The sequence below is a fragment of the Rhinatrema bivittatum genome, chromosome 3 (genome assembly GCF_901001135.1).
Source record: "Rhinatrema bivittatum chromosome 3, aRhiBiv1.1, whole genome shotgun sequence".
Taxonomy (NCBI): domain Eukaryota; kingdom Metazoa; phylum Chordata; class Amphibia; order Gymnophiona; family Rhinatrematidae; genus Rhinatrema; species Rhinatrema bivittatum.
Window position 1 is genome coordinate 392,501,670 of NC_042617.1, and position 19,466 is coordinate 392,521,135.

A 19,466-nucleotide genomic window follows, 5' to 3' on the forward strand; every position below is an offset into this window, starting at 1 on the left:
TATTGCAAACATGCCATCTTTCATTTCCTCTAGAGGTGATCGGGAGAATAAAGGACTGACAGAAACACAATCTCTGTAGGCTATGGGGTAATTGGACTGCAACCAGCAACCCACCAGAAAGCAAATGGGTCGGTGTCAGCAGATTGGTAGTAGCCGAGTATTATCCCTCAAGAAAATTTGGAGAAAGCAAGGAACAGATAAAGGAAGCAAGAATGATTGACAGATAATGAGGTAGACAGGTTGGTACCAATAGGCTATAACTCACTAGAATTTTACCCAGCAAGGTCCACAGTAAGTATGGGAACTTGTGTGCTCATGTATCCAGGGATGGTAGCAAACAAATGCGGGAGGCAACAAAAACGGACTTGGATAAGCAGCTACATCCTATGGGATCAAGATTTTACAGTTGGCAGCTGGGATCTATTTTTGGCAGCGTGGCCAGGAATAACTAAGCAGTTGATGGACCAATTGTACTTTGTCTGTCACCATGTCCTATGATACTATGTTAAGCAGCAAGTGTTCAATGGCAACCATTTCAAATGCCTTTAAGGGAGCATGTCAAAATAACTAGAAGTCAGCTTTGTCAAAATATTCCATGCCAGAGGAAATACAATCTTTACACAGGAAAAAATATCAAATTCATTAATTGTAGCCGAGTTATAAGAGCACTGCTATTTTCCAACCCTATGCTAGGGTCAATCAGATAGCTACTTAGGAAGCACGGACTTCTTGAACAGACTCAGCTGGAGATTGGGAAAGAAATTCATTTCTGGTGCCCAGAATATTTTCACTGACATGATGTTAGAAAGTATTCTTTAGTCAAGGCAAATCTTTTCCGATTTTGATAAGAATGGAAATTTAATGCACCACTTAACTTTCTAATGCAGAGTCAAATTGGTTAATTCAGCCAAAAGATAAACACAACATAGTAACTTCTCCATCTTTTTCTCAATAAGAAACTATTGAGAATATTAAAACCACAATAAATTTACAACATGTTATGCATGCTAGTGTATCATCACACAGTTACAAATGAATCACTTTCTGGTGTTACACAATTACTGAAAAGGAAAATCTAACCCCATTCAGTACCTGGTTTCTCTCCGACATCAGGAAGTCTATTTGCCCTCCAGGTATTCCCAGCTCAATATAGGTCTTTACTAGGCGAAGATCTGCACTGTTACCTTAAAAAAAAGATGGAAAAAATAAAAAAGGGATACAAATAATTGTTTAAAAAAAACTAAATAAAAATCATTCTAATTTAATCACACAACTTCCAAATCAGCAAAAGGTGCCAGTTATAGTAAACACTACAAGGAAATCCAAACCCTTTGACTGACATGGAGCGCACAATTGGTCGCCCCTGTCTTGAAATGTTTCTAGTCAGATCAAATTCTTTCAAAGGACAAGTTGTATACTCTGTCAATTTCGTTTTGCTCTAATACAGGTAATACAAAGTAGTATCTTTATTTTCTTCTAATTAAAGTTTGCAATTCAAAAGGAACCAAGCAGAAATAAGCTTTAACATTGGTCCATCAATCAGAAAGGTGCCTACGTAATACCTGCTTTCAGAAGTCTCATTTCTGGCCTGCTGAGCAAATGGGGAGCAGAGCAGTATTAGAACATGTAAAATTTCTATTCTTTTTTGTTTCTTAATTGACAAATTTGGCATGTGATTTCTTTCCAGGTGCTTAAGGATACTTGAAAGTGATATATATTCGCTTATTCACATGGTCTCAGCCAATTTATTAGTAAAGTCATATAAATCAGAAAACTGCTAGAGAGGTATTTTGAACTTAGCCAAAAGAAAAAGTCACAAGCTGAAATAAATGTCAGTGGGTGTGCAACACTAAATAGTTTAATTCACTCACAAATGTACTGGACCTTGCTAACTGATGCATTCTGTAAAGCATAACAGGAGACTGCTGGATGATCACACAGCTCCCCTGAGACACTCCACACGTTGGATTTGCCAACAGGCACACTAGGCCTGTGCCTAGAGCAGCAAAAATCTGGGGCCAGCAGGCCAGCTGAAGATTTGCTGCCTCTCAAATGTGCTGCTGTTACCAAGGCCTTCCCAGTGAGGGGGATGTGAGCAAGGAATGAGGGTGGAAGTGCTGAGAAAGATTGAAGAAAAATGTGTGGGGGTATCACTGAGGGAGTGAAGAAGAAATTGGCTGGGGGGGGGGGGGGGGGGGGGGGGGAGGTGCGTGTGTGTGAGAGAAAGAAAAGGAATTGGTGCCGGATGCATGTGCATATGCCAGATTGGGTGGGAGGTTAGAGAAGGGATAGATGCAAGGGGGAGCAGACCAGAGGAGGGGAAGAGCACCTTTCTCCGTTGCATTTCAGATATTTCCTCCATTATCTTGGATACTATGCCCCGGATCCTGGAATATCCCTTCTCCTCCCTAATCCTAGAACCTCTCACCTCATTCCAAGATCCTTCCCTCCTCTGATCTTATCCTAGGTCCCCACCTTCTTCCTCAATCTTTCCCATCCCCCATTCTCCCCATCCCAGTCTTCTTACTTTCACCTCATCTCATTCCTGATCCTCTTCTCTCTCCCTTCTCTTCCCATCCCTGAGATATTCTTCTTGGGGTGATACTCAAGAACCCTTTTCCCTCACTCAATAGTGACAAATTATACAGACACAAGTAAGGTTGGAAAATTACTTTATTTTTATAGTGTAGTAAATATAAAAAATGAAAATGTTTTCCAATGTGCTGCAGAATTTTCTAATTCTTGCTACAGATTCTACCATTGAGTTGCTGCTGGAAACTGTGGGGAGTAAGCCTTAGACCTCTTACTCCCTGTTGTCTGACTTTCCTAGGGGCCATAGCACCAATAGTGCCTAGTGGTGGCAAAAAAAACAATTCATTATTGGCTTCACAGGAGCAGAAACAAGCTTTCCTTGACATTATATCAGGCCATGCAAGTAACACTACAGTATAGTGGTGCATACTATCAGGAAGGAGGTCAACTTTACTGACATTTTGAATGCAAAGTTGAAATGCCTCTATCAGACCTGCACAATGACTCTCACTAGTTATACTTTGGTCTGCTGCTTGGCAGTATAAAAATTCTAATTCCTGTCTTCCTCCAAGACCTCAAACTGGCCCAGATTAGGAGTGTTAATAAAACAACAATAATAGCATCACCCACAGTGAGAGGGGGAGGGAGAATCAAGTGGTCTACTTTGTTTGACGACAAGCAACTGGCCCAAAAGCGCCACTGAACATAGCTCTGTGGAGGGCTGGGTTTGTCTCAATCACTGGTGGGTTATGGATGATGGAAAACTGTAAGCTGTACATTGTTGTCTGATGTGATTCAGATGGGGGGGGGGGGGGGGGGGGGCTAAGGAAAGCTGCCTTTACAGGAAGAGAAAACAAAACCAGATCTCAGTATGCCATTCATACAGACTTTTGAAACATGTTTCTGTTCAGTTTGTGCTCTTAAGAGTTCACAAACACTGTTCTTTGAAGGCATTGTCCTAACAAACCCCAATATTGATACTGTGGACCAATTCAGAGATTTTTTGCTTAAGATCTCTTTAGGAATTTCTCAATCTAGGTATTAGAGTTATCATGCAGCTGGTGTTATCTGGGTTTTGATAGCAATCCACAATTAGGATTGCAAGTTTTCAAACCAGAAATCAATCTACGACTTTTTCAAACCAAACCAAACATTAGGGATTGGTTTTTTCCTAGAATGATTTTGCTTTCAAAATATCATGATCCCAGATCTTTATCCAGTTCTAAAATCCTGAATTTTGAAATAACTTCCTGTAAAACCATGTTAAATAGTCCCACTGGTACTCACAAATATAGTAACACAGTAATGATGGCAGATAAAAACCAAACGGTCTATCCAGTCAGCCCAGCAAGTGGTTTATGGTAGTAACTGCCTCATCATGCAGGTTTCTCTCATGCGTTCTGTTAATGGTAGTAACTGCTGTGCCATGCAGGTCACCCCAATATGTTCCTTTAAGGGCAGTTACTATTCCTGAACTAGCTGGCTCATGGCCAATATTAATGTTGGTAGAGCATAACCTAAAGAAAGCAAAAACTGAGTTTCTGTCAGTATGTAATTATAAACAGCTAGAAAATGTCCAACATCAGTATCCAAGTTACTAAGTAAAAGGTCCACAGGAGAAATTGAATGCTGGTGGTGGAGCATGGCAGCTAGAGTTATCATTTGTGCCACAGATAGTAAGGTAGCCTAGCAAAGTCTGGAGGGCATTTTCTCATTTTAATTAAAAAGCTAGCGGGTTTATCGAAGACTTGTGATTTTACTAACCAATACTACAGACATGAAACCAGTATCCAGTGGAACATTTATTACAAACACCTAAGTAAGGATGTTCATTATACTATCATGTTTTTTTATTCAAACAATTCTGAAAGTGTTAATGTAAAACTTCTGTCTATTTGCTTAACTTTGGCAACATTTCAGAGAGGCATATAGTGAAATTCTCTCAAGAAATCCAGCCAATTTTTTCACTCCCACATTTTCTCAAATCAGTAGAAAAATACTATTTTTGAAGATCCATTTTAAACACAGCTAGATACCAATACATATTCCACATCTGGTAACCATACCTCTCTTCGTGCCCTAGCAATAAGGATGAGGGGAAAGGTCTAGGAATACCGTAGATGTCCATGGGCAGAAAGAAAGAAGTGTCATGCATAGCAAACTTGGTCCTGGGAATGATAAACAATACTCTAAAAATATAAATTATAAAGATACATTTTTGTGTGAGTGGGAGTAAACAGTGAAAAAAATAGTTCTTGAATCTGTCTCTAGGAGTCACAGCTGCTTTGAGGATTTGTTTTGTTTGCAGTAGAATGGGGGTTTCTTGAAGAAGTATTTATACCATCAACACTGTCAGTTTTACATACCATCTAGGCCATGCACACAGACGATGAGATGGATTCCTTCCTCTGAACCATCCTCCTCCTCCATGCTGAAATAAGGTACTGTGGAAGCCAACCTGGGAACATCACTGTACAAAAATCCAGGGAGCTTCAGCTGCTTGAGTTCCTCTTTAGCCTGGAGGAAACTGAAAGAACACCCCACCCAACATGGCTTATAAATCTCTTATGTTGACAGTTTGTTCATTTACTGTTAACAGCATAATATTCTGAATGTAAAGCCAGGCTATGGCTAGATTATGACATGCAATGGTCTGGGAAAAAGCAGTACTAGATTTCTCAGATTACCAATTTGCTGTTTTTTTGACCCTTACTTCCACTTTTTATCTTGCTCTTAAGATTTTCCTCTCTTAGCATTTTTTTCTTAATTAGAAAAGGGTCATCCATACTGCCTGTGTTTAAATTTCTTGAGCCCGTTCAGTTATCTATGCTGTATTCATACTTTACAGGAGTCAATGTGATAGCTCGTGCACGAGGTTCTCTTGGGGATTTGAACCTCAGCAGCCCAGTTTCCTTAGCTTCACAGAGCAGCATAGACAAGTGGGAAGAGCCCTCAAAAATCAAACATTAAGGGCCTTCAGGTTTTTTTTTTTTAATACCACCATAGATACAGAATGAGAAGGAAGCATTAGTAAAGCTAACTAAATATCTCTCTGCAGAGAAATGAAATAAAAATCAGAACATATATGAATCGGCAAGTGGCAACCAATCTACACCCAATGACTCAGCACATACTAACTGACATTATTGCATAGATATGTTTTATATAAACTAAGCATTAAAAGAGGAATGTTGAACACAATTCATGTTATCAAATATTCTTTATTATATACAGTAAATTTAGGAATGCAGTGGCAATAGGGGAAGGAAGGACATTGAGGGAGAAATAAAAAGGGGTAGGATTTGAGCTCAGGAAGATGGGCTTTATTGACCTAAAATACAAACAAGTTATTGCATTCTATTAAATAGAAACCGCACAGCTCACAGGAACTTCAAATGATAATGTGACAAACACCTTTTGTATACCTTTCCAGTCTCAAGGAAGTTAGAGCTCCAGGGCATCCAAGAAAATAAAATACCACCTAGTATATATATCTGCTCACTTGTAACTATGCAATGGTCAGATGTTGATGTGGGGGTAACTCACTGTTCTTTCTAATCCCACAATTTTTCTCCTCCTCCCTATTACACCAGGTTTCTGTCTATATCTCAGTCTTTCAAATTTTTCTCTCTCTCCCTCCAACCTCCCCCTTTCAGGGTCTCATCCTTTTCTTCTCCTTTCAAGATCTTCTAATCTCCTCCCTCCCCCCTTCAAGAACCTTGGTTATCCCCTTTTTCAGGGTCATGTTGCTCCTCCCTTTTCAGAAACCTGTCTATTCCTCCCTTCCTCCTCCTCTCAGGATCCTGTCCTCTCCGATAGGACTAAAGAGAAGTGGAGGAGTGAGCTGTATTCTGTTGTTTTGGGGATGGGTTCCTCCATGCTACATCCTCTCATTCAACTCCTCTCCCAATCTACTTTAACAACAATATGCAAATTTCTACTACTACAGACAACAAGCAATACTTATATTTTGGAAAATAACATTTACGTACTACTCTCTATTCCATTTGAGCCTCCCCTTTTTCAAAAGAAAAGTTAACAGAGCTTAAGGGATGCAGTATTCAGGCCCTACCACCTTACCTATTCTCAATTGCGCAAGCACTTTCTCCTCCATAAAGAAAAGTGTCATTATTTCACAATTTATAAACTATCCTGCTTTAGGTACCATTGCCTGCCCTTTTATCAGTATATACTGGGTAAAAACTAGTTAAAGATTTCTGCCTTCCTTGTTAATCCTAATTTCTCCTTCTATCTTTAGTATGCTACCTCTTCTGAGGGTTGAGGGACAACCCCTCTGATTCTTCATCTTGCATGCCCTCCAGTTGACCCAGACTCCTCACCCTGTCATGTAAGCCCTAAAACTCGAGATCTACAAACTTGTTCCTCATCTGGAGCAGCAGTAAAGTTACATGGATAACAAGCCGATGCGCACCACGGTCTCCGGTTTTAAAATACAGAGTTCTGTGCATAACTGTTGGCCCCGCCTCAGAATGTCCATGCTCCACCCATGCAATGCCCCTTTTCCACCTTATTTTTGACACGCACACAGGTATATATGTGCGTACTTCACCGCTTTTAAAATCCGCGTTGCTCCGTGCAGCCCACATAAGCGTTTGGCGCGAGCAACGCTTTTAAACTCTAAGTTTTCATCTGAGGCAATAGAAGGTAAAGCAACTTGCTCAAGGTCACAAGAAGCTATCAACAGGAGAAGCGGGATTTGAACCCTGGTTTCCCTGGGTCTCAGCCCACTGTTCTAACTAGTAAGCTACTTCTAGTTGATGCTACAGTGGTAGTTAATAGTCCACATTCATTGATTGATTGATTGATTCTTTTGCTATCTCCTTAGTTTTCTAATGTGACTAGTTACTCCTCCTTCACTGCTGCTTGGTTTTGCATAAATATTCTTAGTGCACATGTGCATTGATTTTCATCTCCCCAGGTGCAGCCCCAGTTCCCAGTATATCCCAAACCAGCTTCTTTGTACCAGTCTTCCATCAATGAATTAAAATTCTGTGAAAAAATTCCACCTTCTTTCCTGTTGTGACACTTCTGAAAAGGTCAGATATTGCACTACTTTTCCAAAACCCTTCCCCAACTCCTTGAACTGCTCTTAAACCTTTTCTAACACACTTATAGCCAGATCATTATTACCTAGGTGCACACATTATTTTCTCTGTGGACAAGTAGGATAAAATCAGCCACACAAGTGAGTGATGCCATCCTGATGTCTGTGAGATGGGAATGTTCTCTCTGAGTCCACAAAAATGGATGGAGGTACATACTTTCTACTTTCTACCTTGATGTTAATTGGTTTCCCCTCAGTTACATTGTAAACCGGTACGATAAGACCTAGTCTTGAGCATCGGTATAGTAAAAGAAATTAAATAAAATAATAATAATAAATGCTGCCCTGTCCGATAAACATATAGGGCTTAGTGTAGATACTTTATAGAGAAACAAATCCAGAATAGGTTTTCCTAAGCATATGTGGGCCTTCCTGCATAGCTGTTTGCTGCACAAGTCTCCTCAGTCATTTTGTCTGCTTGTGCAGATGTTTTTGGCTCTCTCTCACTCTTAGCTGCTAGTCAAACTTTTCATGTAATTTTTTTCATTTTTTTTCTTTAAGCATTTCACAAATCATTAAAAAAAAAGGGAAGAGAATTTGTATTTATTTAATTTTTGCCAAAACTGAGTTTGATTTATCCTCTTGTCGCCATGCCAGGATACAAGAGGGTGCCCTTTGTGCGACATGAAGATGTCCCTTATGGGCCATCATGACCACTGGTGTTTAGGCCCTTTAAATGATGTAACAGACTGCACTGCCTGCCCTTGTATATCCCCAAGAACTAGAAGATATAGGAACCATACCCTGAAGGACTTTCTAGAGTCCACTCAGACATCAACTTTGGAATAAAGTAAGAAGACACCATCAAAAACAAAAAAAGGCATAATCAACTCATGCTAAGCTATTCTCCACTTTGCACAGACACTATTGCCCCTGTGAAAGATGGAAATAAGTCATGATCTTTGGTGTAGGACATTGCTGCTGCACTGCCACCACCTGTCAATGGAGAGAGGCACAAGAGTTCCTCAGTGATGCAGGACTCAGAGAAGAGGCCCACATGGGAGACTATTCTGTTAACAGAATTTCTTTTTGGTACAGACATTTTTACCAGTGCTGTAGACCAGCAAAGGTATGGGTGACCAGTCATGCCAAAATCATCTCAATCCGGAAATGAATCTTTTGGCACAGAGAAACCAAAATATTATGTTTTGCTGCAGGCTTCACCCACAAAACAAAACATCTTCCTTTCCTCAATTAAAAGAAGTGCCTCCAATTTTAGACAGCATGGCTTCCAAACTGGACACTCAATAAAGTATTCTTCCTTATGAAGATAAGAATGAGAGAGAGTTCAAGAGAAATCCATTCTCAACCTCCAGAAGCAGCTTAACCGAAAGAAAGGATGGTGCCAGAAGACCCTTCCATTATATTATCTAACTCTCAAAGGAGTTCATAATCATCCTATAACTCTTAAGTCTGTCATGTGGATGAGAGCAATTGAAAAGTCTTCCATCCTATTCTTTGCCTCAACATACTAAGAGTATTTCACCACTGACATATTTATAGCTTTTCTGTAGAAAATGGCAAGGCAAATCTTTCATCTGCAAGACGAAGCAGAACCTAGAGATGACATCTGTGTGTTTCTTAAATATATTCAGGCTCCCGAACAACCAGAAGCAGTTCCAGTATATAGACTTCTTCAAGAACTTTAAACGATAATGTGACAAACACCTTTTGTATACCTTTTCAGTCTCAAGGAAGTTAGAGCTCCAGGGCATCTCAATCAGTAGCAGTGGAGTCAATGTTGAAAAAAGCAAAGCTCTTCAAAACACATTTCCAACTCTCCTCCTTGAAAAGCTGCTAGGATTCTGTAGCCCAAAATGTTTTTTAAGCAGCTAAGCTAAAACTCTAGGATACCTGCTCACCAGTTGCACATGATCCAACATATGCATTCCTCTCTACAGAAACAAAAAGCTTCGGAAGAGGATCCTTCTATTGACAAAATGAGTTGGAAATGTGTTTGTCAGCTTGCTGAACTATATTGAATTAGCTAGTACTGAACTGTTTTGAGCTATTAGAGCTTCTGGATTGCTCTGTATGTATACTTACTTGCTTTCTTTTTCTGTGTGAGTTGAGCTGCTAGTTGCTTACAGCTCTATTTTACCTTGTTAATAAAAGCAATGCTGTTTTACTGCTCTTGAAAAGACAAAACCTCCCTGGCTTTTTGTTTTTCTTTAGAAGGCCTTCTCTTATCTCAGCTAACTCTGCTGTGCCACAAACATCTAACAAGGTGAACAGGTTCCTACTGGTGATTCAAGAAGCTAAAGAATGTGGTAACATCTTATCAGGTCAATATAATTCTGATGGTGGTTCTTCCAGAACATCTATAGTGGCTTTTGAAGCCAGAAGACTAGCTTGCTCGCATGTTTTTTTAGAGAATATCTAGTAAAAATCGACAAGTACGAATCCTCACGCATATCTATCACACAAGGTGTCCCCCAAGGCTCAGCACTATCCTCCACCCTCTTTAACATCTATCTCCTACCCCTATGCCACCTCCTCTCCGACCTAGGCCTGAAATTCTTCCTATATGCAGATGACGTGCAGATCCTCATCCCGTTTCAAGGGTCCATAAGCGAACCTTTGCAACGCTGGGAATCCTGCCTCGCCACCATAAGCACCTTGCTATCTGAACTCTACTTAGCCCTAAATACTTCAAAAACAGAATTACTCGTTATCTCTAATCAGCCGGAACGTTTCACCCTCCCCACGCGACAAAACACCCCCCAAAATACAACTACAGCCCTCTCTCAGCCCCAGTCTGTAAGAGACTTAGGCGTCTTCATAGATCAACACCTAAGTTTTAAACCCCACATCAAAGCTCTCCTAAAGGGAGGTTTCTATAAGCTAAACATCCTAAAAAAACTCAAACCCCTCCTCCACACACACGATTTCCGCACAGTCATACAGACCACTATGCTCACGAAACTAGATTATTGTAACTCCCTGCTTCTAGGACTCCCCGCCACCACCATCAAACCCCTTCAGATTCTACAAAATTCCATGGCGAGAATCATAACCAGTACGCGTAAAAGGGACCACATCACCCCCATCCTAAAGGACCTACACTGGCTACCCATTTCCTTCCGCTCACAATACAAAACTCTCACCATCCTTCACAACTCCCTACATAAATATAATCACACCTGGCTCGATGAAATGCCCCGTTTCCGCACCTCTGACCGCCCCACAAGAACAACCCAGACAGGCACTCTCCACACCCCGTCCCTCAAATCAGCACATTCAACTCACACCAGAGGAAGAGCTTTCTCCGTCGCTGGCCCTACCCTCTGGAACTCCCTCCCCACCTTCCTACGCCAAGAAACATCCCTCCACATTTTCAAGAAAGGAGTCAAGACATGGCTCTTCCGACAGGCCTACCCCGACACTACCAAACTTAATTTCTCCCTCCAGCTCCACCCGCCCGACCTTTCACCCCTACTCCCACATCTCAGCTCACCCCTGCCCACACATCTCCCCCATCTCCCCCCCACCTAGCCTTCCTTAGATCCCTGGGCCACCCGGCCGCCACCTTCTCCCCCGGTACTCCACCCTCCCTTTTCACCCCAGCTTCCCGTTAAATAATCTATATCCTAGTGAACACCGTCGCCCAACTAACTTGGCCGGTTTTCCAACTCCACCGTAGTACTACTTAAGTTAATAGTACCTGTACATTTTTCTACTGTACATAGTCTCCCTCTAATCTATGTTATCTTTTGGCTTTTATGTTATACTTCATCTAGATATGCCTTTTCCCCTCCCGCACCCCCATCCCCCTCCCATTCCCCCTACCCCTACCCTCCCTCCCCTTGACCCGCCCCACCCACCCTCCCCTACCTCCCCATCCCCCCTCCTTCCCCTCTTCTATTATTCCTCGTTTGCTATTGCTCCTTTTTTGGTTCTTTTTGTACTCTGAATTTTGACTCTGTTATTAATGTTATATTGTTATATTGTTTTATTGTATTTTCCGCCTGAGTTCTTTGTAAACCGGTATGATGTGTTTCACGAATGTCGGTAAATAAAAGTTAATAAATAAATAAATAAATAAATAAATAAAATGTTTTGGAACTCTGAGAACATAAGCATGACAGGATGGCAGATGCTCCATGCACAGGCGACAGTACCTTTGGGGAGAAAATAAAATAAGCAGTAGATACCTTTAAAGGTCAATGTGCTAGCCTCCTCATGCTTTCAGCAGTTATAAGGAGCAACATTCTATTAGTATAAACCCTGGGTGGAGTAATAGGTGGGAGTTGTCAGTGCACATAAGGTGAGGGCCATGGAGGAAACTCATCCTGTTTCCCTATTCCATAGATCAATTCAGCAAGACCTTTGTGCCTCATTTCTCTATCAACAGAAATGCAGGAGATACAGAAAAACCACAAATGAACTGACATTCAGGCCGATACAGTAAAACCCGCGGGAGAGCTGGCGCTCTGAGGCGAGCGCCCGCTCTCCCGACACGCACACAGGCCACTCTCCTGTGTGCGTGATTTAGTATGCAAATGAGGGCCCATGGTAAAAAGAGGTGCTAGGGACACCAGCGTGTCCCTAGCACCCCTCTTTTTTTTGCCAGGAGTGGCGGCTGTCAGCGGGTTTGACAGCCAACGCCCAATTTTGCTGCTGTCAGTTCTCAAACCTGCTGACAGCTACAGGTTCGGAAAACGGACACCGGCAAAACTGAGCGTCCGTCTTCTGACCCGCGGGCTGCGGGCAGATTAAAAAAATTTTTTTTTAAATTTAAAATTTTTAAAAATTTTGGGGCCTCAGACTTAATATCGCTATGATATTAAGTCGGGGGGTGTATAGAAAAAGCAGTTTTTTCTGCTTTTCTGTACACTTCCCCGGTGCTGGCAGAAATTACCGCCAACCTTTGCACAGGCATTAATATTTGAAAGTAAAATGTGCAGCTTTGCTGCACATTTTGCTTTCTGGATTGTGAGGGAATTGCTAATAGGGGCATCAACATGCATTTGCACTTTACTGTATTGGCCCAATTCGTTGGTTTAATTTCTGTGAACAGCATCTGGCCTTTTACACCAGATAGGATGAGGAAAACACCCCCAATATCTAAGCTTGCAAAAAGCAGAAGTATGGATGTCTGGAATTAACAAATAAGGCAGCTGTCTGGAATAAACAGGTTTCAAAATTAAAGAAATTGCAAAGGAAAAAACAGAATATGTTGCAAAGGCCCTGCCATGAGGTCGTCTGAGGGTGGAGAAGTCTAACTGCAAGCCAGCATGAAACTTATGTCCCATCATAAACATAACCTCTTAAAACCCAGAAAAGGATGAGTTCCCTCAATTATTGCCAACAATAAAAGGACATATATCCAAAACCCGCATACAATCTTAAACAATATTTTTTTGTATTTTTATTACTTTTACGTTTTTTCCTTTTCTAAGCCATGGCTTATATGTAATTAAAAAACAAGAAAATTTTTAAAGGTGTATGGTGGTCGTTTCATAATCATGAATCAAATTAACCATCCCTTAACCCTGTTCTTTATTTTAATCATGAACGAACCATCATCCACCCGCTTGTTTTTAATTATTTTTAATTGCTTTTTCAAAAATTTAATTTCAATATAGCTATAACTAGAGTTATAGATACATTGAAACAAAAAACATTGTTCTTTAAGTGTTGCAATGATGAACTGTTCCCATTTTTACAATTTACAAGGATTGATAATGAAGTGAATTTTTGATAAAGTAATTACATTTTTGAAAAAGCAATTAAAAATAATTAAAAACAAGCGGGGGGATGGTGGTTAGTTCATGATTAAAATAAAGAACAGGGTTAACCTGGATGGTTAATTTGATTCATGTTTATGAAACGACCACCATACACCTTTAAAAATTTTCTTGTTGTTTAACTACATATAAGCGATGGCTTAGAAAAGAAAAAACGTAAAAGCAATAAAAATACAAAAAATATTGTTAAGATTGTATGCGGGTTTTGGATATATGAATTTTGGTATTACCTGCATAGGTGAACAATAAAAGGACAGCAGCGGCTACAATAGATATTTTTCACATCAATGCTTGATGAGCAATGAGCAAATACTATCCCATATATGGCCATATAGTTCCTGTATACTGTATATCTATGTGTGATATATAATCAGTGACAGACAGCATCAAGAATATACATACACTCATCATCTCATGAAAGATGAAACTGAAAGACTGAATCTCTGATTCCAGAACTCTTGTCAAGTAAGTCACTGATTGGGTAAGACAACTGCGTATCTTATTGGATAGCTAGTTAAAGATAAACATGTCTGGAGCAGGCTACTCCACAGTATGTAGTACAACAAGATATTAGCCAGACCAGTAATTTGGAAAACATTGCCAAAAGATCTTAGATCACAGACTAGAAGTTGTTTTAGAAAAAAGTGAAAGTTTGTTTTTTCAAGAAATATTTAGTAATATTATAATTTGAATATAGCATGTGAAATCTTTTGGAATGATTTGCAATGTATGTTAAGAAAATGTCTGAAATGTAAGCTTTTAATGCTGTACTCCGCTTAGCATGGTTTTCATCACTACAGGTGGATTATAAATATTTGAAATAAATTTGTATAATAAATTATGCTGTTCTCACAATATTCTCTATCACTTCAAGCATGATTCCTGTCCTGTAACAATTCTACTTCCAGAAAGAGTCAGCAGCAACGACAGCCATACAGGCAATACTTCTATTCTAGAAGAAAATATCAATATCCTTTATTAATGCCCTCATCTTCAGCAGCAGCATCAAAGTAGACCAGGAAGTTATAGAAAGAACACAACCAAAAACCTCTTTAGCAGAGTCAACCAAAGTCTAATCAGAGCTTTTGCTTAGTCTTGACAAACTTTCCCATTCTGACTTAAGATTGCCTTCCAATGGGGGAGAAATAACAGTTCCACTATAAGAAAAACTCTGTGCTGTATTCCACACATTTCCTGATTCCAAAGATGAGTAGTCTTCAACCCATTTTAGACTTCAGGCATTTTAACAAATACCTGAATAAAGTAAAATTCAACAACTAGAGAACATAAGAACATGCCATACTGGGTCAGACCAAGGGTCCATCAGCCCAACATCCTGTTTCCAACAGTGGCCAATCCAGGCTACAAGTACCTGGCAAGTACCCAAAAACTAAGTATATCCCATGCTACTGATGCTAATAATAGCAGTGGCTATTTTCTAAGTCAACTTGATTAATAGCAAGTAATGGACTTCTCCTCCAAGAACTTAACCAAACCTTTTGTTCAAACCAGCTACACTAACTGCATTAAACACATCCCCTGGCAACAAATTCCAGAGCTTAACTGTGCACAGAGCGAAAAAGAATTTTCTCCAATTAGTTTTAAATGTGCTACTTGCTAACTTCATGGAGTGCCCCCTAGTCCTTCTATTATCTGAAAGAGTAAATAACCAATTCACATCTACTCGTTCTAGACATCCCATAATTTTAAAGACCGCTATCATATCCCCCCTCAGCCATCTGTTCTCCAAGTTGAACAGCCCTCAATTCTTCAGGCTATCCTCATAGTGGGAGCTGTTCTATCCCCTTTATCATTTTGGTCGCCCTTCTCTATACCTTCTCCAGTAACGTTTTTGAGATGCGGTGACCAGAATTGTTCACAGTACTCAAGGTGCGGTCTCACTATGGAGCGACAGAGGCATTATGACATTTTCCGTTTTATTCACCATTCCCTTCCTAATAATTCCTAACATTCTGTTTGCTTTTTTGACTGCCGCAGCACACTGAGCCAATGATTTCAATTATTATCCACTATGATGCCTAGATCTTTTCCTGGGTGGTACCTCCTAATACAGAACCTAACATCGTGTAACTACAGCATAGGTTATTTTTCCTTATATGAAACACCTTGCACTTGTCCACATTAACTTTCTTCTGCCATTTAGATGCCCAATTTTGCAGTCTCGCAAGCTTCTCCTGCAACTTATCACAATCTGCTTATGATTTAACTAATTTGAATAATTTTGTATCATCTGCAAATTTGATTACTTCACTCATGTTCCTTTCCAGAACATTTATAAAATGTCCCTTCTGCCAGAGGACCCCCTCATGCCTCCATCGCAGCTAGATCCCCCCCTCACGCCTCCACCACAGCCGGCGGTGACCCATTGGGGTCCGTGTAGGACGGAACGAGGCCCCGAGATCAGGCTGGACCGAGGCCTACAGAGAAAGTCGCTGCCTTCCGACCTGCCGAAAAGGCCCACCCCCGGAGCAATGCGATGACATCGTCATCGGAGGCACTGGGTAGGGACCTTTAAATTCCCCTACCTCAGGCACAGTGCGCTTAAGGAGCGCAACTAAGGGGCATGCCTCCTAGTGTGCCCCTTTGTGCTGCCACTGTGCTTCCATCCAGACCCGTCCAGCGTCCCACCCACCTAAGCATAGCTGACCAGCGAACCCACTCAGAAACTGGAACAAACCATCAATCCAACAGCCAAACCCACCAGCGTGAGAACTAACTCTCAACCACTCCAAACTATGCCCAGACAAGTGGAGCCTACACATGACGCTCGCATGACCAGCTCAATCCCGTCGGGGTAAGAGCCAACCTCAGACCACTCCAGGGTCTCCAGCCCCGACACCTCACCATTCACCCAAGGAGTGAAAGCTACCCACCCCTCCACCAACATGCACATAAAACACACACCCCTAACCTACAACCAACACCATACCCCCAATGACACAAAACCTACATGCACCTCCAGAACACAAAAATTTATCATTACCCACATACACCAAAACAAGCTAATTACAACCATCACTGCAATCTCACTACTCAATGCACAGTCCATAACAAAAAAGATACCACTAATACATGACCTCCTAATTGACGCACACCCTGACATACTCTGCATAACAGAATCATGGCTCAAAAATACAGACAACACCCTCATCAATCAACTACCCACAGCAACATACAATATTTATTCCACACCAAGACCAAAAAAGAAAGGTGGCGGCCTGCTCCTCATGTCCCTAAAGAAATTCAACATCACAGCACACCCCATTGACTTTCCACTCCCCATTGAAATTAGCCTTTTCAAATCAAAATCACTCCCAATCATCCTCCTTTATGCCCTACCTGGAACTCTACAACACAACATATCCGCCCTAATTGAAACCATCGTCACCAAAATCGACATGGCCATTCCTGCGATTGCTTTAGGTGACTTCAACTTACACATGGACAAATCCCCACTCTCACCAACTAGTGAACTCCTCCTAGAAACTATGATAGCCATCAGATTCAACCAAATAATTAACACCCCCACCCATAAATCAGGACACACACTAGATCTAATATTCACCAACAAGCACATAGACCTCCCCCACTCCCCACTTGGTCAGACCATAAACTCATACACACCACCTACATATAAATCACCCACCCACAGAAAGAAACCGAATCAACAAAATCATCGAATTCAAACCATGCCCAATCAACGAACTCACCGAAATCCTACCAAACAAACTGAAAAACCTTGACCTAAAAGATGCAAACACCTCAAACTCCTGGACAGCCATCAATTCCGATGTAGCAAAGATCAAATGCCTAACCATCAAAAAAGTAATCAAGACTACGAATAAATACAAAACACCCTGGTACACACCTGAACTAAAAAAACAACATCAAGCATCTCCTAAGACAATCCGAAAGAAAATGGAGAAAAGATACATCACCGCAACCTAAAAGACAGGTACAGAACCATACTATACATCTATAGATCAGACATCGAAAAAGTCAAAAGAGATTACTATGCCAAAAAGATTCACGACCACCAATTCAATCCCAAGACCTTATTTACATACATCTCTGACCTGATACTACCCACCCCCAACACACCTCTCCAAGAAGACTCCACCAGGTCTTGCGAAGAACTCGCCAACTACTTCAATGACAAAATTACCAAAATAATTGTGGCAAACCCACACACCAATCATACACCCAACGCAACACATCTCACTACACCATCCTGGACACAATTTGAAACAGTTGCATCAACCGAAGTAGAATCCATAATTCGCAAACTAAACCCAGCTGCACACCCCATCAACCCCATACCAGTAAAACTCCTAAAGCAAATCCCGATCATAGCTAGACCAATTGCAGACATAATTAATATATCACTAGAACAAGGAACGTTCCCTGACTCCCTCAAGTGTGCCAGCATCAAACCAATCCTCAAAAAGCCACATCTCGACAAAACTGATCCAACAAACTACCGGCCCATCTCCAACCTTCCCTTCATCGCCAAGATCCTTGAAAAAATTGTCAATCAACAACTCTCAGCTCACCTGGAAAACAATATCCTTTCCCCAGCCCAACATGGCTTCAAAAAACACTTCAACACCGAAAAGCTTCAACACTTCAACACTGAAAAGCTCCTCCTCTCCCTCACAGACCTGGACCATGGCCAATCCAACTCCTCATCCTACTTGACATCTCCGCCGCCTTTGATACTGTCAACCATGAAACCTTACTAAACAGACTAAGGGACATCGGCCTAGGCACCACCACAATCAACTGGTTCAAATCCTACCTAACAAACCACTCATACAAAGTCAGACTTAACTCCAAGGAATCCAACCAAATCCCCCTTACACACTGTGTACTTCAAGGTTCATCCCTCTCCTCTACCCTCTTCAATATCTACATCCTCCTCCTAAGCACGTTTCTAACCGGACTAAACCTAACCTTCTTCCTATACACAGACGAAGTTCAGATCATACTACCCATCAAAGAAACCATCACAAACACTCTAAAAACCTGGGACAACCACCTTCAGAAGATAACACTATTACTATCCCAAATGTCACTAAACCTCAGCCATAACAAAACTGAAATATTACACATTAACAAGACAGTATCACCTCTTAAAGACATCTCAACACCTACAACTGAAGACAATATCCCCCTCAGCCAGAGACCTTGGTGTATTCATCGACAATGAACTCAGCATGAAGAAACATATAAGCTCAATAATAAAGGACGGATTCTTCAAACTGAAAATCCTCAAAAAAGGTCAAACCACTTCTCTATGCCCAAGACTACAGAACGGTATTCCAAGCTCTCCTATTCTCCAAACTCGACTATTGCAATGCCCTACCTCCAGCCTCCCAGCCAACACTATCAGACCACTTCAGCTACTCCAAAATGCTGCTGCAAGATCACTTTCAAACACCAAAAAATCCGATCATATCACACCAATCCTCAAAAACCTACACTGGCTATCCATCCCTCAAAGAATCCAATACAAAGTCCTAACACTCATACACAAAGCATTATACACTGAAAAATTCGACTGGCCGAATACTGCCCTTCATTTCCAAATTTCACAGAGAACTCTCTGATCCACCAACACTGGACTCATTCCTATTCCAACACCAAGAATCGCCCACCTGACCTCAACAAGGGAACGAGCCCTATCAGTAGCAGGCCCAACAATAAGGAATAGCCTACCACCCCATCTCAGACTCAACCCCACAACCCAATCTTTCAAAAAGAACCTAAAAACATGGCTCTTCCAAAAAGCATACCAGACGACCACCCAACCTAAACACACAAGCGCTCCCCCAAACCCCCCCAACCTCCTCACTCAACACTCACATAATCCGCAAAATCCCAACACAAATTGATGGAAAGCCACACTACAGAATGTCATAAAGCCACTACATAATGTCATAAAGCCCAATACAACATCTCATAATACAACAGAGCACAATGTTAAATCTAAAATGTACAATGTTCAATTTAAAATGTCCCATGTAAAATGCTCCAGG

The 19,466-nt window shown here is 41.1% G+C and overlaps 1 protein-coding gene across 1 annotated transcript in view; it reads right to left on the bottom strand.

The window, feature by feature from the left end:
- Window positions 1-19,466, bottom strand: part of FAM135A (family with sequence similarity 135 member A) — a 391,169-nt gene that overhangs the window by 34,982 nt on the left and 336,721 nt on the right. Inside the window, 2 exon segments of the mRNA XM_029595652.1 lie at window positions 1,093-1,184; window positions 4,899-5,059. Coding sequence (XP_029451512.1) covers window positions 1,093-1,184; window positions 4,899-5,059 — 253 coding nt within the window.